Source organism: Anastrepha obliqua, chromosome 5 (assembly GCF_027943255.1).
Source record: "Anastrepha obliqua isolate idAnaObli1 chromosome 5, idAnaObli1_1.0, whole genome shotgun sequence".
In the NCBI taxonomy this organism is placed as follows: Eukaryota; Metazoa; Arthropoda; class Insecta; order Diptera; family Tephritidae; genus Anastrepha; species Anastrepha obliqua.
In genome coordinates, this window is record NC_072896.1 from 124,951,690 (window position 1) to 124,975,694 (window position 24,005).

The 24,005-nt window shown below is 38.0% G+C and overlaps 1 protein-coding gene across 1 annotated transcript; it reads left to right on the forward strand.

The window, feature by feature from the left end:
• Positions 1–806: 806 nt before the first annotated feature.
• LOC129247764 (T-box protein H15) lies at positions 807–23,456 on the forward strand. Its single transcript, XM_054887053.1, has 4 exons — positions 807–1,521; positions 12,568–12,973; positions 20,214–20,499; positions 21,940–23,456. Exons 1-4 carry the CDS (start codon positions 1,281–1,283, stop codon positions 22,759–22,761), a joined length of 1,755 nt encoding a protein of 584 aa, XP_054743028.1. The 5' UTR covers positions 807–1,280; the 3' UTR covers positions 22,762–23,456.
• The last annotated feature ends 549 nt before the right edge of the window (positions 23,457–24,005 follow it).

A 24,005-nucleotide genomic window follows, 5' to 3' on the forward strand; every position in this document is an offset into this window, starting at 1 on the left:
GGATGAGGCGTACATTTAAATGAAACAACTCCGTGAGTGAGAAATGAAACCAACAAATACGATATGTTATAGCATGCTCTCGCTTTGACTTGCTTACAGCTGCGTGCGCACAATACCAAATACAGCCCATCAAAACACCACACACTACACTCCTTTCGAACTCATTTCCAATTGTTCTTGACTTTGTTAGCTCCCTTCCAACAATAAGAAAAATCCTACAACCACGAAATTCAAATTGGATTTTTCCATCGCTGAGCGAACTTTCTGCGCTCTCTCGTATCGCAATGCTTTTTATGTTGCCTGCATTACTGCAGCAGCTACACTGCTCACACAAATCGCGCACCCCAGTATTTGCCTACTACTCTCACGCAACCAGCTGTTTGTTATTGCACAGCTCATGCTGTTATTGTTGTTGACACGGATCTCTAACCTCCTTTCCGCATATATATTTTTCCTCTTTCTTCATTTGACTTTTCTCAGCCCATTTTTCGTCTTTATTAGTGTTTTTCTATCACTCTTAGTGTAGTTGCCCCTTAGTGAGGAACTGGTTGCTGTTGTTGCTATTTTTTGCCATTCTTGTATAAGCCAGCGTATGGGCACGTACATCTGCGTATGTGTTTGTTTGTTTTCTCAACCTACCAGAAACACTGCTCATACTGGTTTCCACAGTGGCTGCCCCGTTCACCAAGCAATAACAACAATACGCGTTGGCTGACTGCTTGTCTGACTGGTGCTGGCAAGTTGTGCACCTTTCCTTGCCGCAGCAAGCAGTCAGTTCGTCGTCGCTTGCCTTTCATTGTGCACACACCCGTTTTCGTCGCTCTATACGTCGTGTATTCGCCGTCGCCGTCGCCTTTGCCGTTGACAAAGCGTTTTTCCTAACATTCGTTTGGTAACAGGAAAATTGTGTACTTAACGACAAGTAGTTGTAAAGAAAAACTTCTCAAGATTAGTCGAACGCGTTATAGAGTGTGAACTCAGGGACGAATGTGTTAAATGCAATAAAACAGAAGAACAGTAGTGAAACGGCTGTTAAAGGGTAACTAAAAATTACAAACAACAAAAACGAATTATAAACAAAAACAAGTGCAACAAAAGATTTAGATAAGAATTAGAAAAATATTTTTCACGAAAGATGTGCTGATTTTCGAGGAACCAAGTGATATATTAGTGTTATTTTTGAGCCCCAAAAACACGCCAACTTCTTATCGGGCATCAGCTTTAAGCGCTAAAAAATCAAAATTAATTTTCCTCACTCATCATACGCCCAGGCTGCCAAAATGCTTGTTGGCTCACATCCGTATCTGTGCAATGGCGTACTGCCGCCCACGGTGTCTAATACCGCTGCAGCTGCTGCTGCCGCCGCCGCGGCTGTGGCCAATTCGAATGCCAACAATTCAAATCAGATCCAAACCACAGCGGGCAGTAAAAATGCCGCCGGCTCAGCAACAGACTTCTCAATAGCTGCGATAATGGCCAGAGAAGATGCCTCAAGTAGAGAATCGTCCGTGCGAAGTGCGAGTAAGTAAAAAAGAGTACACAATTATTATAAAAAGATCAAATGAAAATTAAGAAGAAATATTAGATTAAATGGATGTTGCAAGTCAACATGAGCAGAAGTGCATGACGATGATAGCGAATGGCAGGTCACTTGAACCAAGTCCCACCAAAATTGAAAAAAGTTCTTAATAAGAAATGCGCGTGAAGGTTTATTTAAATGATTTGCATATGCATAGAGACATTTGTTAAAGCAATACAAAGTTCACAAGTTATTCTTCAACTTAACTCACTGCTATTCTGAATACTGGCAGTAATCAAGAAAGGTATGAACCAATTCTTAAAAGAGGTGAAAGAATAAAAACTGAGCTTTTATGTGTGGTAGTGTATGGCATATTTGAATGTAATGACCTTCGTCTTCGAAAAAGTCATATTAGAAAATCATCTTGGAGAGATTCATAGAAACTAATTTTACTAAAAGAAGTGACATAGAAAGAACACCGACGGCATTCGAGGCTTGAGAAAATTGCAATGTTAGTACAAATTGTTTATATATCTTTCAAATTTGAACTACTCATTTATATGAAAAATAGTAATTTCAAAGCTCTCCAACTAAGTCTACTTTCAGAACTATATAACAGGTGCGAGTACTATTGAGGTTATATTCTTTTTTATTCCAATTGTTCAAAGACACATCTGAGGCATAAATTTTAAAAGAGAAATATGACTGAGAGGTATCCACTGCCTACCGAAGGTCGATAGCCTTTAGCTCTCAACCTGTTCTACCACTTTATCTTTCATGTAGGTGTAATCATAGTGGGTATCGAGCCCGGGATCAGCCGAATGCTAGTAACGCATAATCCCACTTTGCTAGTGAAGGCTCAAAAAGTTTATTATTGATGCGGTCTGCGCCCAAAAGAGATCTATTGTGCAAAGCCTGCTCAAGTATCCTATATTTTAAGGCCTTTTAAAAATTTTAGCACATTCTGGGGTTTATCGTTCCACAATCTATACGAGGATGGCATTACCACCAAGATGGTGTAAAATTTTCCGGCCAAGGCCAAGACTTTTCAAAAGATGTGTTCTGAATGTTCAGTGTCCATTTCATAGAATTGACAGATGATAGACTCAGAAACACCAATTTTATTTGAGTGATATCTCATGCTCCAGTAGTCTATAAAGTAACTAGTTAAAAGTCTTAAGTCTTCTCTGCTGAGCGAGAGTAGCTTATCGGAATTCCTTTGCCTAGAGTTAGGAATTGTTTCGCTTGTCGCTTTCGCTAGCCGATAGAAAGCCTCTACCTGAAAGTATGTAAATGTGGGCTTCTCTCATTTTTCTGCGGAAGCATTCCCTCACACATATCTCAATGGCATGTATGTATTTCTGCTTGGAAGATTGTTGGGTAGTGATTCATTGAAATCGATTTTTAGAATGAAGGTCCATTGAATCCCGCTCCTGTTCTACCACAAAAAGATTAGTTATTATCGGGTTAAGTAAATGCACCCTCCATGCCAAAAAAATTAACTTTTTACCGGTAAAAACAAACATTGTTTATTTTATGCCAAATAATTTTTATTAATCAATAAATTCCCCTTTCTGTTTACACATTTTTGCCAACTTTTCCAAGTTTTCAAACGAGCTACCTTTGTAAGAATGTTTTACAGTCACACAGGATTCAATCGACTTACAATGTTTTTTTCCATGGTGATGATAGCACATCAACATGTCGACCAGTGTTCAGCATTTTTTTAATTTTGATTTCTGGCATGATTTTTGGTATGCAGATTTTTAGATCATTAAACTTGAATCCTGTAGATTTTGTATAGCTTTTTCCTTAACTGTGTTGCCCATTTCCTCCTTCGAAAGAAATATCGTACATTAGCTATAAAAAAAAAGTTTGTAAAATGTTTTAAAAATTGTCTTGGTTGTTGTCGAAGGCGTGGTTGTGTGGCACAAAGCTAGCATTGAACTTGCGAAGACCCAAAAATTCTGTAGCAATGCAAAAACAGCTGCCTGAGTATGACAATAATTTTTTCAATTGAAATCCTCTACTTTTTCGGTGTTTTCTAAGTTGGTGTACTCTATCAATAATATATGAACGATCTGTTAGTTTATCATCACCAAACCTTTCTCTCTCAACTACTAGTGGATTGGCGCACGAGAATGAGATGAGTTATCATCTTTTTAGAGGAGCTTCTCGAACAATCTTAATGCTCAAGTCAAGGTAACAACTTCTACAGGTTTAACACAAAAGTCCATCGCAGATCTTCGCAGCTGACTTTTCACTGCAGCACAGAACATACCAATAAATATGAAACATTAACTAATACTATTTCCATACCTCCTAATGTCATACTTTTTTATATTGTGGCATAGTGATTCTATATTCTATTTAAAATTTTTATTTTCTTCAATAGAGGGCGTTTGCTTGATATCAAATAAATGAAATCGCGTAACGTGAAAATAAAGATTTTCCTCAATCAATTTTTTTTTTGGTTTTTGGTATTTATTCAAAAACAAAATTGGATGTTTAATTTAGCAAATGAGTTACTTATAGTGAGATATGGTGTAAAAATGGCTGTAAACTGGTGAAGGATCTTTCAAAAGCAGCATCAAGATGTCAATAGTGAATAACTCCTAGACGGTACGATTTTTTATGCCATCCTTGACATTATTCAAGTAGACACATGCACAATTTTATATGATAGAACAACGCGTTAAAACTATTGACTTATTACGAAAATCTTCGATCTCTAAGCACAACATATCGCAAAATTTGTGATTTTTCAGGTGGAAATAATCGGGCGAATGAATTGACAATTGTAAGCTTGGTGAAAACATTTCAAGAAACTGATTCCAGCGTGGATAGAAAAAGGAGTGCCATACCAAAAACTGGGCATTATGCTGAGAATATTGCTGCTGACTGCTGTAGTACAAAGAGAAGCTGAATAACCTTCAACATCGAATTCTATATATATATAAAATTGGCGCTACACCCTTTTTGGGTGTTTGGCCGAGCTCCTCCTATATGTGGTGTGCGTCTTGATGTTGTTCCACAAATGGAGGGACCTACAGTTTCAAGCCGACTCTGAACGGCAGATATTTTTATAAGGAGCTTTTTCATAGCAGAAATACACTCGGAGGTTTGTCATTGACTGCCGAGGGGCGACCGCTATTAGAAACAACTTTTTCTTAATTTTGGTGATTCCCCGGGATTCGAACCTACGTTCTCTCTGGGAATTCCGAATGGTAGTGACGCACCAACCCATTCGACTACGGCGGACGCGGAATTGAATGAATCGAATTCTAAACGTCCCCGAAAATTAGGCATTCATGAATCGACTTCTTGGCGGATTTTACCTCACTTGTAGACGAACTAATTTTTCACATATAATTTCATTGTATTTTGAATAAAAAGAGTGAAGCTTGAATGAATCTAAATTTTTACATATTTTATTTTGAAGCAAAATCTAGGAACGTGTTTTGTAAGACCCTTTATTGTTCTTGTTAACTGTTAAAAGCTTCAAAAGCATACATATATTTTAAATATGTTTGTGTGCGTGTTTGTTAAATTTAAAATTTAAATATTTTACAAATCTTTCACTTCCATATCGAAATTGTAATTAAATTCGTATATCTGTTTCGTTTCTGGGTTTCTTCGCTTGCATTACTGGGTTACCCAGCATCAGCTTCTAAAAATTGTTTGCAACTGACTTTCCACTGCAAATTTGGAATTTTACACATCTACATACTTCCTTTCAACGAATATTGGTGAAAACAGTGACCGACGTACGTAGTCCCTTACCGCAGCCCCTAACAAGCACAAAACACAACTGCGTTCTTTTAGTTACATATTTACACAATACCGAACCGATGTATGTGTTTTTGGGTTTGGTTGTATCTACACAAAGTTGCCATTGATATTTTTGCTTACTCACTTTTTCACACATCCGCGTTATCAGTTACAATTTTTCATTGTTTGATAAACCAAAGCCAAAAACCAACAAATGCAAATAGTTAATTTATCTATAATTAACATTAATCAACAGTGTTTTTAAGTTATTTTAATAAAAATTATAATTTTTCTAAATTTATTTTGTAAATGATTTCGAAATGTCCTACTTGGCAATACTGTGTGGTGATATTACAAAAATAATATTATATTAAAAAATATGAGAGAAATGCCGTAAAGTTTGCGGCTTTCTTTTGGCTCAAAAACAGGGGCAATTTAATGAGAATCAAAATTGACAAAAATTTATTAGCAATACAATTTCAAATTTTAGACAAAAGGTGTTAAAATCCCAAATGAGATGCAAGCATTGAGTAGCCTCTTTTCGTTATTAATTATTAACCTAATCAGCCACTTTGTATGTACGTGTCTATGCATATTTATTCTTTTATGATATTCAAATTTGACTGATTCGAAAACCGGCAGCCGCAGCGCTTCATGGTGTTTACCTCAAATTAAAGTAACACAAATTAACAGCAGCTCATATTTTATGTGTTTCCGTACAATGCGCATGCAGCACAATGAATTCTCTGTGTGTGTATGCGTTGATAGCAAAAATTAATAAAATTAAACGTATTTGCTGAAATCATTAGCATAATTATGTGCCTTTGTCCGCTCGAATGTTTATTGCAGGTTTAAATTACAGTCTCCAATTTGTTGAATATGTTTCGGGTGACAAAGCCAAACTAACTAATAATAAATAAATAATTTTCAAAACGTAAAAGACGCATACTACTCATAAGAAAAATACATGAAAATCTCTCGAAAACGCAGATGAAATACCTAAAGAAAAACAGCAGCAGTTTTGCTGCTTTGACCGTTGGTCGGTCGTTTTGCATGCTCTGGTCTGCAATTTCAACCCACTCAGCAGCAGCTCTGTTACCCGCTGATTTGTGAGATACTTGTCATATCAACATACGCCGTTACACATACATACACTCACACTTATAAGCATTTGCGTTTAGTTGTGTGTGTTGCAGTTAGAAGTATGTGATTTTGTGTTATCTTAGCCGTTGTTGTTATTAGATGTTTGATTGACTAGCGGATGTTGGCATTTTGTGGCGTGTAGAATGAGTTTTTAATTCAAATGCGCCAGCGAATGTTTTTGTGTAACCACTTCAGATGGCAATAGACAAGCGTGCATGTATGTTCATGTGTATGTATGTACATATGTAAGTATTTTTATTGAAACAATCATAATATTCAATGAAATAATTATTGATTTGCAAATGTAACTAATTTTTATGTCGCTATTTCAAAGGAGTTGGAGATTTTCAGCGCACATTTGCTTGTATGTCTGCGGACACTTAGATAACGAACCATGGAGCAAACTGGTCGATTGAAAGAAAATTCGTAAATCACGATACAATAAATTTCAATAAAGCATCTTTTGTAGCTAATCTTCCATAAAAGTTAAAGTGGGTATATTTTTGAACGTAGTAAGCACCAGCCACGAACGGCGGCCACCGTAGCCGATTGGGTTGCTGCATGACTACCATTCGGAGTTCAGAGAGAGAACGTAGGTTCGAATCTCGGTGAAACACCAAAATTAAGAAAAACATTTTTTTAATAGCGGCCGCCTCTCGGCAGGCAATGGCAAACCTCCGAGTGTATTTCTTCCATGAAAAAATAAGGTAGGTGCCTCCATTTTTGGAACAACAGCAAGACACACGCCACAAATAGAAGGAGGAGCTCGGCCAAACACCCAAAAAGGGTATATATATATATAGAATTCGATGTTGAAGGTTATTCAGCTTCACTTTGTAGGGTGGTTAAGTTTCAAGGGCCGGTGTTGATTTTGAATAAAATACAATGTTTTAGGAAATTATTGTCATATCTCTTTATTGTGATAATATTGGTATGGTTCAATTACGTATGGGTGAAAATATCGCCCAAACAGCCGCCGCGGCTTCGGTGGCACACCTCCAAAGACCACCAAATGCAAATAGTTCCTTATTAAAGGGTGGTTAAGTTTTAAGGGCCGCTGTTGATTTTGAATAAAATACAATTTTTTAAGAAATTATTATCATTTATCTTTGTTATGATACTGGTATAGCTCAATTACGTATAAAACAAAATATTGGCCAAATGGCCGCCGCGGCCTCGGCGGCACATCTCCATCCGATGGTCCAAATTTTCGATGACGCTGAGGCATAATTGAGGTTCTATGCCGTTAATGTGCCGAATTATCTCATCCTTTAGCTCTTGAATTGTCGCTGGCTTATCGATGTATACCTTTTTTTCAAATAACCCCAAAGAAAGAAGTCCAACGGTGCCGTTGACGTTTAGGTGTGGTTCACATTCAACATCGGCCCTTGAAATTTAACCACTCTTTATAAGTATCAGCATATTTTTTGAAACGGTTCTCTGAACTTGAGTTTTGACTAAGCAAAGGCATTCACCATTTCTTAATTGAAATGTTTTTGTTATTGCCAACTATGCATTTCTAGACAATTATTAGATTTAGTTGACAGCAACATTCATACATTTGCACTTACGAAATGTACTTCTGATCCACTATTTGACGCATTGCAGATTCATTTAATTTGTTTCATATGGCAGTACATAACATTTCCAATCAATTTATGATCTAAATTTCTGTGTTTATAAACAATATGACACTTTGAGCACGTCTACAGGATGTCAGGCGAGAATTAAAATTTTCAAGGGCTCGCTCACACATTTTCGCATTGAGCCCAGCAATCTTGATCTGAATCTTCATATTACTGTTGTGCTTCAGCTCTGGCATCATTTTTGATTTATTCGCCTAGACTTTACTTTTCAAAAAACCCCACAAAACTTATCTAGTGGAGTTAGATCGCATAAGTTAAGTGGCCAGTTTATGTCAACATTACGTGCAATTACTCGACCGGGAAACTTAGACCACAATAATACAATGTTTACCCGTGTTGCCTGACTTGACTATGTCAGGCCACAAAAAATCTTCAATCAGTTTTCTATAGCAATGCCCATTCACAGTAACAGCTCTTTCAGTTTCATCTTCGAAGATCTATCAGCCCAAAAATCACATCACAGTACATTTTAGAAAACTCATTGGAAATAGGCCATCGAAAATGCTACTTGCCTTTCAAATTTCCGTTCCTTTTTCAAATAAAATGTGTTATGTAATTTTTTTGGTGTTTAAAATTTTCATTATTATAAATTTTCATAGTTGCTCCCTTTTATAAAACATGCATAAATATGTATGTGTATGTATAAATAGGTAATAAAAACAAAGCCAGCGGCATAAATTAATAACTATTTAATTTTCAATTAAATAACTGCTAACAACGCAAATCACAAATAATTCAAATAACTACAAATCAACAACGGCATTCGCATATGTACATATGTATATATGTGTGTATGCATGTACAAGAACATTAATTTTACTAAAAATAGTATAAATAACTAAATTGCGCGCCACTGAAAACTGTTAAATCAAATCACTCGTTTTTTACTCTAATGAACTTCACACCTTATAGAAATGGCAAAAAAGGAGTATTTATGTATGCATGTGTGTATGTATGTATGAGTATATAAATTAAAACATTTGAAAAACGTTGTAAACACAACTGAAAACCTAAGTTTCTACGCAACTTGCACACAATCCTCATGTGAAGATATAAGTGAGCATATGTATGTTTGTATGTGTGTAAGTGTGAATATATGTATGTATGTAACCCTGTGTATATATATAAATATATTTATGTGCATATTTAACGCATGCAAACATACATATGTATGCATGTACGAGTATCGTTTGATAAGTCCGCGCAAAAATAAAAAATACCTAATTGAGGTAAACCCTTTTATTTTTAGACATAGTCTCCTTTTCGGCCTATACACTTCGTTCAACGCTTTTCTAGTTTGTTTATCCCTTCTGAATTATAAGATTTGTCCAAGTCTACAAAACAGCCATTCGCTTCTGCAATCACCTTCTTGTTTGAATAAAATCTTTTTCGCGCCAGCCATTTCTTCTAATTGGGGAGCAAAAAGTAGTTCAATTAATCCGAGGAAGATAAGTCTTGAGAATAGGGAGGATGTAAAATGCATTGGAACGCTATTTCCATTAATTTTGCGGCCAAAACTGCAGAGGCCTGAGCTGGTGCGTTGTCGTGATGGAAAATAACTTTTTGAAAATCGCTCGACTTCCTCGATTCAAACGAATGCCAAACACAAAGAATTATACCGACCTGACAGAAACTTGGTGTGCGTTCTTACAAGTGATGCTATTAAGTAAATATAACTTTTTTTTTCTTGGTAGTAGGAAAGCGTCGAAAGCCTAAATGGCCAATGTGGTCGTCAGTATGTGATTTTAACCCCAACTAAAACCTGCTCTTGTCCGAACGGTTGCTTCTCCCGCAGCCTTGCCGTTAAATAAAATAATATTATATATCGGGAGGCCTATTTGAGTATGTGAACTGAAATCAGTCAGTCTCTGTCAGCACGATAATCTGTCCAGTGCCAGTAAGACGAGCAGACACAATGTCTCTTCAGTTTTTCGATCAACCTATAGATCAAGCTGCAGATGGCGTAAGTACGCCTTTCCGACCCATTCTTCATCACGCAGCGTTTTCATGATGCGCTCTGGTACACCACTGAATGCTCGATATTTTGCTCGAGCATTTGCCTCGTAAGTTTTGCCTCTGTGGGATGCTCGCCGAAAATCCTGCAGGCTGACTCAAATCATTCAGTTAGGGCAGCGTTGAGTTTCTCAACAACCGCCTCAATGGTTAGTTCTTTTCGAAGTCTTGGTGGCATCAGGTCAAGGACCCGCAACGCACCCCTAAACTTCTGTCAGTCTGTTTTTGGGCATTTGTGCCTCTTCGCCACACTGAAACTTAATGTACCTGTAGTCTCAGCACGAATCTTCGGCAAGAACTCTCCAGTTCTTGATTGACCACCCAAGCTTCGAGTTTGATAGAGTGAGATCAATCACCTCCTGCCCTCTAGCAGTTACAAACGTAAGCTGTGAGCCCTTGTTATGTATGTCTAGGTAAGAGGACGCGATAATTTCGAATAGTCGAGAGCCCCGTCCATTGCACTTGCTGCTGCCCCAGACTGTATGCAGGGCATTAGTATCGCAACATAGGATAAGACCAAGACTGCGCCGCTCACAGAACCACACGAGACTAGTGGTGCCCCTTCCAGAGCATCGTAAGGAAAATAAGCAGATGCAATCACAAACTCCGGTCCTCCGCGTCTACCTCTATAACACACCTCAGCCGCTACTAGGTCTTGACAACAGAATTGCTCAAGACCCGTCAAAGTGAGATGGGATTATACTATAAGTCTTCTCTTTCGGTGTCGAAACGTGGGCACCTGAATAGCAAATTTCTTGCACTCTCTGGTTCCTCAGAGCAGACCGAGCAACAAGGGTCGTTTTTCAAATTAAATTAGGTTAGGTTAGGATGAATGACTGCACTTGTGAGAGGCCCACTTGAACAAAAATTCAAAATTTGTCCGTTGTGATACTATACAGGGGAGGAGCGGCGAAAAGGAGAAGGGGAGGAACCAGACAGGTGGAAGAACAAGAAGGAGATGCTTTGGAATAGAGGATGACGACCAACAGAGGCGATTTACGTTCGTATTCACCGCTTCAAGCTACTGATGAATTTTACCAGATGTGTGATATTTAAACCCGCAATATACGCAGGTGTAGTGAAAGAGTGAGAGTTCAGATGTACCTATAAACCTTTGCCCGACGAGAGCAGGGCAGCTGAGAAGAAGGTGTTAATCCCACTTCGTCCTCTAGACAGCTGCTGCAGAAGGATTTGAAGCAATCCCAAGTCTTACTGCATGAACACCTAACGGACAATGTCCAGTAAGAATACCTACCAAATTCGAGAGCTGTGACTTTGTTAGCCTTAGAAGTTCCCTTGAGCGCCCCCGATTTACCCGTGGCCAGAAGGATCTCACGGTGTAGATACTCTTTAGAACATCCGTGACCGCTCAGCAGCTGCGTCACGTAGAATCCAACTTTCCCCGTGCTTCCTTCCATACCATTTCGTATGTCGGGTGTCAGTTTGTGCGTTAAACGTCCGACCATTTGTAGAAAGTTCCCAGCGCTGATGCCACGCTCTGCTGGTTCTCTACCTCTCTTCTTCTTCAATTACACCGGGCGGTAGTTCTCGCACTAGTTGACGCAGCCTCTGCAGCTCTTTTATAAAATGGTAACCTACGTTACGCGCCAGTAGTGGCATCTCGCTGCCTTTGCACGAACTTTTCGAACGACCCTCGTATGTAAGCATAGTAAGCGGGCTGGTTGCTTGCCAACGTACTCTGGTATTAAATGTATTTGCAGTTGCAACATGCGCAAAATAAAACGTAAAAAAATCACAACAATAATTATCGCAAAGTTTGCTTTTCTTATTGTTTTTGTTGCTGCTGCTATTGGCGCTGTTTTTACTACTATAATTAATGTTATTTCATCTATGCAGCTATTTGTGTTTTGTGTCGTGTTTTTTGCTGCTGTTGTTGCCGTTGCCGCTGCATTTAGCGCAATTATAAATAATTGAATTTCATATGACAGCAACAAGTGCAGTTGGCTTGAAATGTTGCTACACTTGACAATTTACCAAGTAATTAAAAGCGGGTAATCATTACTTGATGGCGCGCAGTTTTCTTTATTCTCTCATGTTTGCCTTCACAATAAATTCATAATGGGCGATAGGTAAAATGCAAGAAAAAGTGTGAACATTGAATGATTAGTATGATGGAAAATATTCGAGCGCTGCGGATATAAATTTCAGGTAATGTGCTTGTGCACCTATCCATTGCTATCTGGACATTTATGCAGCTATTATCTGAAGTAATTATTTTTATTTATCAAAACATAAAAGTACATTAACAATAAAGTGTCAATTTTAGCGATATTTTTGAGCGGCACCAACATTTTACGCAAAATGAATCAGAAAAAGACTCCAACTAAATATAAAACTTTTGAATAAAAACACCCATACACACACACTTACTTTTCTGACCTAGTTAGCATTTATTCACGCTAGATTGTTTATTTATGTCTACTTCTTCTTTTTTCCTCCCCCCTCCCAACACAGGTCCCATCTCCGTTGAAGATGAGGTGGATGTTGATGTAGTCGATTGCAGCGACTCGGAGGAGCCACCACCGGCCAAAGTACGCCGCCTACATCACAACAATAGTCATCATCACAGCCACAACAATAACAACAACAGCAATAGTCACAATCACAATAACAGTAGCTCGTCGCAAAACCATCTGAACAGCAGTACAACCAGCAGTCAGGGGCGCTCCACGCCGCCGCAATCACCCGGCACCGACACCGAAGAGCGCCTCACACCTGAACCGGTGCAAAAGACGCCGAAAATTGTGGGCTCCTGCAATTGTGACGAACTAAAGCCGGTGCAATGCCATTTGGAGACAAAAGAATTGTGGGATCGCTTTCATGAGCTGGGCACCGAGATGATTATCACCAAAACGGGCAGGTATGTATACCCAAATATGAGTAAAAATTTTAGTATTTATAGTTAGAAACTTAAAAAATTTGTATGCAATGACTATGTATGTATGCGTGCGTGTGCATGTACGGACAGCTGTGGCGTTTTTGTTAGCTGCCGCGGTTGGTGGCAGGGATGTGTTGTGCAACCGCCCAGTTTGCCATTGAGAATGCCATAGTACAATAGTTATTTACATACACACATACGAGAAAATATGTGTATAAACACTCACATTTATATACAAGTCCGCGATCGCTGATGTTGGATGTATTTTGACCAAACATGCAAATGTTGCATTAGTGCGGTTTTTGTGCCGCTCGTCGGGGGAACAGACAACGGCGGTTGCACCGGTAACCGTTGAAAAAGCTGCAAGCAGGCGACATTCAGTCAACTCACCACTCAGCGGCGTCATGCAGTGTTCGTGGCAATAAACACTCCACTAGACTTGTTTTCTTTTTTCTTTTTTTCGAATATTTTCTTTTTTTTTTGTGGCACATAACCAATTCCGAGGGGGGCAACTTAAACTCTTTCTTTCAGTTAGTTGCATTTATTTGTACTTTTATTTGTGTTCTTGCTTTATTTTATAACAAATTACCTTGTAATGTGAGTAGATTAACGGCAACGGATAACAGAAAGAGAAACAATAAGAAACGCGCTCAAAATGTAACGACAGCAAAATTAGAATACAAAAGTGATAGGCAATGCGAGCGACAGGTTGCATGTGGCACCACATTTTAATCCTTTTCTCAAATTAATACACAAACAGCTAACAGTGGCGAGAAATTACAGAATTACAGAAATAGCAGCCCGCTGCGTGTTAAATGGTGCGCTAAAAACATATTTCTTGTTAAACTCTTTCGCGGTGGGAAAACCAATGTGCGTATGAGGCGTCCAAGAGTGGGAAAACCTAATTGAAAGAGTTTGAGAGAAATGTTCATATATAAACACAAATATATGTGTGTATGTGTGCTGCATATATATACAATATTTGCTTATCATGAAGGATGTGGAGTTTTGAGCATTCATTTGCGAGAATTGGTGCCATGCTGGGCTTGCAGAAAATAATGAAGCAGTGTAGGTACTCTTCCAACAAATCCCAAATATTTCTGCTCGCTTTAAATAAGACCTCCTTCATTACGCTGAATAGCAAGTGGCTGACTTCATCACCGAGAAAGCACAGGCTCTCATAGAAAGTTGCAATGACAACTAAAGAGTCTTGCAAAAGACGCGTTTAGATGTGGTTTTGAAATAAAGCAGCTAAAAATTAAGATTCTAAGAAATTAAAAATTCAGATTCTTTCTGGCTTCACTATTTTTATTCAAAATACGGTTCCTAACAATTATATGTGAAAAATTACATCATTTAAATGTCCACCACGTGTACCTCTACAGGTAAAATCCGACAAACAGTCGATTCATGAATGCCTAATTGTTGGGGACGCATAGAATTCGATGTTGAAGGTTCGTCAGCAGCACTTTGTGCTACAACAAAAATATTCTGAACAGAATGTCCAGTTCTTTTTCTGTCAGTCCTTTTTCTATCCTCGACAGAACCAGTTTCTTGATATTTTTTCACCAACCTTTGAATTTTCGGCCCAATCGGACGATAATTTGCATCAAAAGAATTACGAATTTTGCGAAATGTTGTTCTTAAATATCGACTAATTTCATAATAAATTCCATTAATTTTAACGCGTTGTTCCATCACGTAAAATTGTGCACTTCACTTAACAGATGTGAGGGATGACATAGGAAAAGGTGCCGCCCATGATCTATTCCCTACATACATCTAGGCGTCACTTTTGAAATAGCCTTTATTTTGAGCCGCAAAAATAGAATAGCACATAGAAATAAAATTGTTTTGGATATGAGTGAGTTAAGCTAGAAAATATTTTTAGACAAGAAACAACTAAAGTAATGACTAAGTTCAGTTGGAACTCAAATTTATCCACCTGCAGCCCGCGAAAAAATATAGCACCTCAATATAATAATATAATAACTACTTTTTTCTTAATTTACCTTTTCTTTTCCCACTACCAAAGCCGTATTTTATTATTATCCGTACTTCAATTCATGTTAAAATTTAAATGCTAAACTCCTTCTTCTTCTTAATTGGCACAATAACCGCTTACGCGATTTTGGTCGAGTTTAACAAAGCGCGCAAGAGAAGCAAAATCCTGCTCCACCTGATTTTCCAACGCAGAGGAGGCCTTCCTCTTCCTCTACTACCACCAGCTGGTACCGCATCGGACATTTTCAGAGCCGGAGCATTTGTATCCATTCGGACGACATGACCCAGCCAGCGTATCCGGTGGATCTTTATTCGCTGCGCTATGTCTATGTCGTCGTAATGCCCATCCCTCATCGTTGATCTGTTCTACTGATATATGTAAATAAAATAAAATGAAATGAAATTAAATATTTTCAACAGTTTTGACATTTCTTTTTTTGAATTTTCATTATTTTTTTGTTTTTATTAACGTAAAAGCCATATGAATCTAAATTTCAAACTTTATATTGTACAAAAATAAGAACACTAGAACTAAGTCATCAAAATTGCAAGCTTTTAAATCAGAACTAAAAACCAAAATCCGGTATGCAGTTGGCTATAAAACTTTAGTATAATAAATTTTAGTAATGTATAGTAAAGTAATAAATTTAAATAGTAAAGTGGAAGTTTGAAGCAGCTAGAAAATCTTAATTATTTGTTATAATTTTTTTTTCTTGTCGGTGTTGCGCATATCTTCGACGTATTCTCAGGTGGTGGCCAAACGTTATCAGCAACGATGAGCTATATAAAAAGGGTAACTTGCAGTCAATGTCCAACCATATAAAATTACGAAAGTGGAGGAGGATGAGCAGAAAGTAGAGTGGCTATACATTGCAAAAAGATGCAGCGGAAGTCTGTGAACAAGCTTTTGATTAGAACCCCAAAGAAGCCGCAAGAGGGGCCGACCTAAGATTGCATGAAGAAAATCGCTACACAAAGAAGTCAATAAATGCGAGAAATCGTGGAATGCACTAAAACTGCTAGCTAAAAATAGGACCAGGTGGAAATGCTTTATTGAGGCTTTATGATGCAATAGGAGTTAAAGGAAATGATGATGATAATGAACACCATCAAGGAAAAGAGCTATCCGAAAACAATACTGCTTACCCAATTTTTGTGTTTTTTTTAATTTCGATGAAGAATTTTTGAAATTTTTATGAAAATTTTCGTGAAAATTGAATTGACTCTTATAAATCTGGTACAAAGGTTTAAACTCTCTTGGACTTTATTCAACAATGAGCTATATTTGTATACAAAAATAATTTAAATTAAAAAAAGATAAATAAATATTCATAAATTGTCAAAATATTGAAATGCTATACTGAGTACTTATATATAATATGTTATTAGTAAAATGCCTTGGTCATAGACAGGCATACAACGATAAGGCTATCAATGCCTTAAAATTGCTCGAGGAAGATAATGTAGAAACACAATAGAGTTTAACGCGATAGTAGTCGAAAGGATGAATACCGTACGTGCTTCAAGTTAATTTCTTTCTAGTCCCATAAGAATTTACTGCAATTTTTCTTCTTCAAATGATGGCTTAACATATTACTTTACCTTTGGAAACTTACCGCTATATGGAGAGAGAACGCGGAAAATCGAAGAATTCCTTCTTATACATATAAAATTAAATATGTTTTGTACAAGCTGCTTTATGTAGGAGCTGCCATGAAGTGCTTTTGTAGTGTGAAAGTGAAGCAAATAGAAAAAACAATTTACACTGAAGAAGAAATGTTGTTGCTGTTTTCAAATTCAATATATGTATCAATTAAAATACACAGCCAGCAAACTTTCTGCACTGGGCGAGCTTCATAATTTGCGCGAAACTTTAAGACTGCTGAGGACTTCCATGACGAAGTTGACCAGACCGACTAGAGCGAAGAAGATCACTGATCAAAGCTCGTTAGCCTTCGTGAATAGTTCTGCTCCAAAATAACCAGATATGTGTGGTTACCCATTTGCAATTTTTCCTGTTATTATCTCAGCTCTCATAACAGCTCCAACATAAACGCACTCTAAAATATCTCTGAGATGGCGTTTAATTTTTTAATTGTATAAAATTGTGAAATGTGAAAATTTTTATTTTGCATTTTTGGTACCCTTAACTTCTGAAGTACTCTCACAGAAAAAAGTCTATGGGGGTAAGATCGGCGACTTGGATAGCCAGAAAATGCGGCTTTGCATTTTTTCGGGAAGAAATCACGCAGTATCGCCTTCGTCTCTCTAGTAGTGTGCGGCTTATCGCCATCTTGTTGAAACCATGTGGGTGTACTGAAGGAAAAATGATATCTAATTATTGAAAGAAAAAATCATTCAGCATGCGCCATAAGAAACACAAAACCGTCACCTTGGGCCTTTGAACTGGCTTTTAGTGTTTTAATAGGGGGTTCTGTCTTTAAGATCACAAATAGCAGCAGGTTTGCTTACACTTCTATCTAAATGAAAATGGGCTTCCTCACTCCAAAAGTGTTTACCGTACGATAACACTTCGACATTGCCTCGCAGGAGATTTTTACGCAAATTGTAATGGTTAGGATTAAGCGCCTACGCGATTTGAATTTTGAAGGATTGAACTCTGAGATCTTCAATATTTCATTGACAATAGTTTTTGGAAGCCACAGGAAGGCTGCACTCTTGTGTACGGACTGACGTGAATTGTTGTGCAAATTTGTAACGTCGAGTTGAAAATTTTCATTTGTTCTCGATATCCGGCTGTGTCCTGACCGTGGGCTGCTGGCCACCGAACTTTTTGCCCAGAGCTTTCATATCCACGAACGAATCAAATCTTCACTTGCGTATCACGTAAACGTCGCATATTGTAACGTGAGCAGTTGCACACGAATCATTCACCTGAAAATACGCTTCGATTGCGAAGGCACGCAGTCCACTCGTCCACTGCTACATCGTCTCTAAAACCCTGCACCAATAACGGAGCTAATGCAGCACACTATCTTTTGCTGCTCCATAGGCTCTTAGTGGATTTTTCTTTCCTTGCAATATATTTGCGGCTTGGCATTTCATTTAACAAAAATTGGTCTGAAATATTTCCATAAAAGTTTAAGAAAGCCGCACCAAAACGAGAATCAAGTGTCTATCATCCTCCACTCCTAAGGAAGCACAAATATCTTCTGCTGCAAAAGACTTTCAAATGAAAAAAATGGACTAATTCAACATTGAAAAGTGTTAAGCAACTTTTTTCTATCATTACGAGCTCGTCATCAAAACCAATTTTTTTTTTATCGCTTCGTTTCCTACATTTTATTCATTCAGAGTTTCTTAGATTCTCTGGACTCAAGGCACAACTCAATGTTTCTCAGCCAATTCAATCCAACGCAGTTCGTAAACAATGCATTTTTGCAAATTTCCCACTCTTTCAGAAGACAATTCCACTATTCAAACACAACAAAGCAGATGTTTCCCGGAAAATTTGTGTGAAAAAATGGGTCGTGTGCGGTCCTGCACAAAAGATAATTAATAAAAAAACACATTCAGTTCCTTGAGCGTCGCACTCCAAGTTGGCAAAAAAATGATAACAGTTGGTGTGACACGCAATTGTCCGAATGTGGATCGACTCCTACATGTCTCGAACAATCCATCTCGCCAACAATTGGTCTGCACTTTCTCAGTCCGGTTGAAGCAAAAAACAGGGCGTTGCAATTGTCAGCAATAACAACTGCAACGATAGCATTTTTTGCACACTTTTTTGTATTTCATTTTCACTTTAATTGTTTTTGTTTTTTCTTTTGGTTTTGTGCATTTCGCATTTAGCATTTTGATTTCTCGAAGACAGCAAATGACGGTAGGGGGTCGTGCGACTTTTATGCGCAAGTTGTTGTATTCTGTCATAAAGTGGATCTCTTTTATGTTGCTGACCACACACGCAACACATAAACCAGTTACATGTGCAAAACAAGCACAGCAACAGCAACAACAAGCATAAATAGCAATGCAACACTGCAGCGATAAGGCAATAAAGCAATAAAGCAGTTACGTTTGTGTCTTAAATCAGGAAGCAAAAATCCACGCCGCTCTACGCGCCGACTGGCTGGCTGTCAGAGTGGTGGTGATGATGGTGGCGATGTGCCAACCGCAGCAGCGCAGGAACGAAACAAAGCAATACCCAAACGCACACTGCCACGTAACTTGTTTATTGGCAACACGCAGCTACACACACACGCATACGCACATAGACAAGAGTGTGCGTTTCCTGCATTTACCTTTAATGATATTGTAAAAATCACACCTAACAATCAGGGCGGTCCCCGTAACGAATTCAGCCATTCAAATCACCACTTCCTCCACTACACACACTCCCTCCGCGCCCTTCCTCGCTCATTCAACACAACAGCCCTCGTCGACCATACTTCATTTCTGTTATTGTTGTAGTTATGTCATCTAGTGCATAGGCAAGAGCCAACACCTTTGTATTTACATACAAACACCCAAACACACATACACACACAATCGTTTATGCTGGCAACCAGCTCAGCCGTGTTGTTGTGTTTGCTGGTTTAGTTATCTTTCGTTTTTTCTGGCTTTGTTGCTCGCCAAAGTGTTTGTATCTGGTATTAGGAGCATTAAAACCGCAGGATACTTGCCAGTTGTCATTGACTTCTTGGCGTGAAGGCAGACAAAACACAAAACGTGAACAGAAAAAAAGCAGGCAAACTAATATACAACAAAGCAGTTTGTAAAAAAATCCTACAATTGGGTTTGTTTACAGCAAACAAAGGCGCAACGAATAATGAAAACACAAACAGGGCAAACCGAAGAAAATAGTACGAGCACAAAACAAGGTGGAGAAAATGGAATGAAGGGGCGAAGCAGTTGCTGCGCGCTGTGAAAAAGGATTTAAAGCATAAATTTAAGGATTTTCGCGTAGAAAAACAGACACAGATACCTGTGGTAGTGGTCTCGTCACCGTTTAGGCATTTTACATAGACACCGAGGCAACCTGCGGAGCGCGCAACTTGGGCGAGTTTGCCCACACAATTCGATTTTATCACCCATACATACACGATTTTCTCCGTAATAAAAATCACAGCACTTTGCTGCCATAAAGCATAGCCATATATTATATTTTCTATGTATATCGTATTCCCGCGTCGTTCAACCGATTTTTCATAATTGTACACATTTTTATTTAATTTTTTTCTACTTTTATTTCTTCTAGGCGCATGTTTCCCACTGTACGCGTTAGTTTCTCCGGCCCGTTGCGGCAGATACAACCTGCCGATCGTTACGCGGTGCTACTCGATATCATACCGATGGACTCGAAGCGTTATCGCTATGCGTATCATCGCTCGGCTTGGCTAGTCGCCGGCAAGGCTGATCCCGCACCGCCAGCTCGTCTCTATGCGCATCCGGATAGTCCATTCAGCTGTGAAGCGCTGCGCAAACAGGTTATCTCCTTCGAGAAGGTGAAACTAACTAATAATGAAATGGATAAGAATGGACAGGTGAGTGTTGTGGTGAATCGTTACAAACATAAATGTATGTGTAACTTGTGGTCTGTTGTTGTTGTTGATATTGTCAAGCTGGGTTTGCTGTTTTCGTATGAAGAAAATGCTGGTGGTTCATTGACTAAAATACAACTAAGTGAGGGGTGCCGAAAATGAGGGACAGAGATACTGAATGGATGATGCAGAGTAAATTCTTAAAGAAAAAAATATGAAGAATATTAAAATTAAAAACTAAAATATGAAGAATATTAGAAATTAAAATAACAAATATTAAAATTGAAAATATTAAAAATAATAAATTAAAAAAAACTAAAAATTATTAATAATATTGAAATTAAAAATATTAAAATGAAAAATATTAAATATATTAAAATTGAAAATATTAAAAATAATAAATTAAAAATAAAACTAAATATATTAAAATTGAAAATATTAAAAATAATAAATTAAAAAAAAGCTAAAAGTATTAAAAATATTGAAATTAAAAATAATAAATTTAAAAAAAATATTAAAAATATTGAAATTAAAAATTTTAAAATCAAATATATTAAAATTAAAAATATTAAAACTAATAAATTAAAAAAAACCTAAAATTTTAAAAATATTGAATTAAAAATATTAAAATCAAAAACACTAAAAATATTAAAACTAAAAATATCAAATTTAAAAATATTAAATATTACTGAACCCTCCGTTGGACACCTTTTTTAAAACCGGTTGGACACCCGAGCTTTTCCTTTCTCGTCCTGTTCTAGCATCCTTTTTAAAAAGTTATACCCATAAATCGATAGAAAATTAAATTGCAAGAAGCTACCTAGAGCCTAAAGTCGTTCGCTATATTAGAAATATGTAAAATTCACGCCCAAAGTCGAAAGAGTCAGTCCCGAGTGCCCAACGGAGGGTTAAAGCGTAAATATTCTTTATACTTATTTTTACTTTTATACCAGCTAGTTTTCTTGCCAAAAATATAAAAATGCAACTTTCTGCAACTGCAATAAAACTCCTGCTTGTTTTTTTTGTTTTAATTCACTCGGAAAATGATAAGAGCCTTTACATCTACTTACGTGTATATGCGAGATTCTACAACTGTACTCACCCCAAGAGTTGAACGCCATTTCGACTTCTTGCGCTGCCCCCAACCCCATTTAACACACCACCATTTTTTACAAATTCCTACTCTGCATGACTTTCCAGCTGCGAAAAGTGTTTATTTATTTCATTTGGCGTTGAGTTTTTCTCCACCAAACTCATTCAGCTGTACACGCGAGCTGATACATAGCGCTTTTTGTAGAGTTTTTATTGCGCATGCGCGCTCTCAAGCAAACGAAAACGCAAATAAAAACAGTACAACAACTTTTTTACCAAAGAAAGTCTCTAGTTGCATTATGCAAACACACATACATAGTAACATTTGCCTTTTTGCTCTTCCTCTTCCAGATTGTTTTGAACTCAATGCACCGCTACCAGCCGCGCATTCATCTGGTGCGCCTCAGCCATGGCCAAAGCATACCCACAAATCCCAAAGAACTGCAGGAACTCGACCATAAAACCTACGTTTTTCCCGAGACCGTTTTCACCGCCGTCACCGCATACCAAAATCAACTCATTACCAAACTCAAAATCGACTCGAATCCCTTCGCCAAAGGTTTCCGCGATTCGTCCCGTCTCACCGACTTCGATCGCGATCCCATGGAGGCACTGCTGCTTGAGCAACAACTCCGTTCACCACTGCGTCTCTTTCCCGACCCCCTGATGCAACAATTCGCCGCACAGCAAGGCGTCGATCCCACCTCGATGGCCATTTTCGAAAAGGCACGTCAACATCTGCAAATGTTCGGCGGCAATTCGCCCTATGCCCAGCTGATGATGCCGCAAATGTATGCACAGCAGGCGCCACCACCGCCTAGCCTCGGTGCATTCCACATGTTCCAGCAGCAATGGCCGCAGTTGACGGCCGGCTTTCTGGCCAGTGCTAATCAGCAAGCGGCCGCCGCACAGGCAGCCGCTGTGCAGGCGCAAGCCCAAGCCCAAGCACAAGCGCAGGCTCAGGCACAGGCGGCTGCAGTAGCGGCGGTGGCGGCCGCCAATCGCACACCACCACCACCGCCTACCGCATCAACACCATCATCCACGTCGTCGGGCGGCTCACCATCGCCCGATATGCGGCCGCGCCAGTTTCAACGCTTCAGCCCCTACCAAGTGCCGCAGCAACAACAGACGTTGACGGCGCCACCGCAGACACGTAGCCCACACAACTAAGCGGATAAATGGGGGGTAGGTATGTTGTTGCTGTTGCTGTTGATGATGATAGAGCCAAAAACAGTATTAAAGGGAAAATCATGGTTCAAGCAGAAAGTTTTGTAAATTAATGTAGAAGAAAATTAAATTATTGTACTGTAATTTATCATAAAAATTGTTTAAGTAGTTAATTAGAATTGAGAAATTCGCTTTTTGTTGCTTTTGTTAGAGAATAACAGTGAAACTGATTCTAACGCGCTGATAATTCGTTAAAAAATCGGCGAAAATAGGCTTCTTTTGCAAGCAAATTCAGGCAGAGAACCAGAATCAGTTCTGTCAGTTGAGCTTTTGTAAATTTTGTTTCGAAATCATATCAAACTTGCGCAAATATTTTCAAACTCTAATAGTTGGACGTGATAACTTGTAAATTATAATTTTATTCTTATTTTTTAAGCTATTGTAAATTTACGTATAATAAAATCTGTTGTTTGTTCAAAATCGTATCTCAGTGTGTTTTAGAATTGTGAACGCTGATCTGCGTCAGGTAAGGCGCGTTTTAGCTTTTCTATTAGTCGTAATCAAGCAAATATTTAAAAAATGTAAAACTGCTTTACAGCTGCTAAACGGTATTGTAACTACTACAAATATAAATGATTGAAGATAAATACCTACAAAAATTTAAGTAAATGTAGCTGCTTAATAAAAAAATTATTGAAAAAAAATTAAATATTTATGACTAAAATAAGCTTGCAAATAACTCAGAACTAAATATATTATAATATATTAATTATAATTATTGCGTATAGAGAAAATACAAATATTAAATGTGAATGAAAATATTCAAAAAGGAAAACGAAAATCATTGAATAAAAAATCAAAAATTCATAAAAAATTATAATAAGTTTGACTTGCTTTTTCTTTCTAAGAACAATTGAACATAGACATCTAAAATGAGCCTCTAAGATGAGCCTCTCCGGCTCTGAGTTAATGGCGCGCGTTCCGATGGAGAGAATAATAAGATGGCTCCTCAAGGATGATAGATTACTAGGTTTGGCCAATAACTGTGATCAAAACCTAGTAATCTATCATCCTTAAGGCGCCCCCGACGTAACGGGGGTGTTACGCCAGCCGAATTCCACACAATCATTTCACATATATTCACACACTCATCCAATCAGTCGTTGTTCAGACGGAAACGATGTAACTTTGTGTTAATTTTTTCGTATATCACAAAGGTATTCTTAGTTTTTTCGTAAACAAACCCA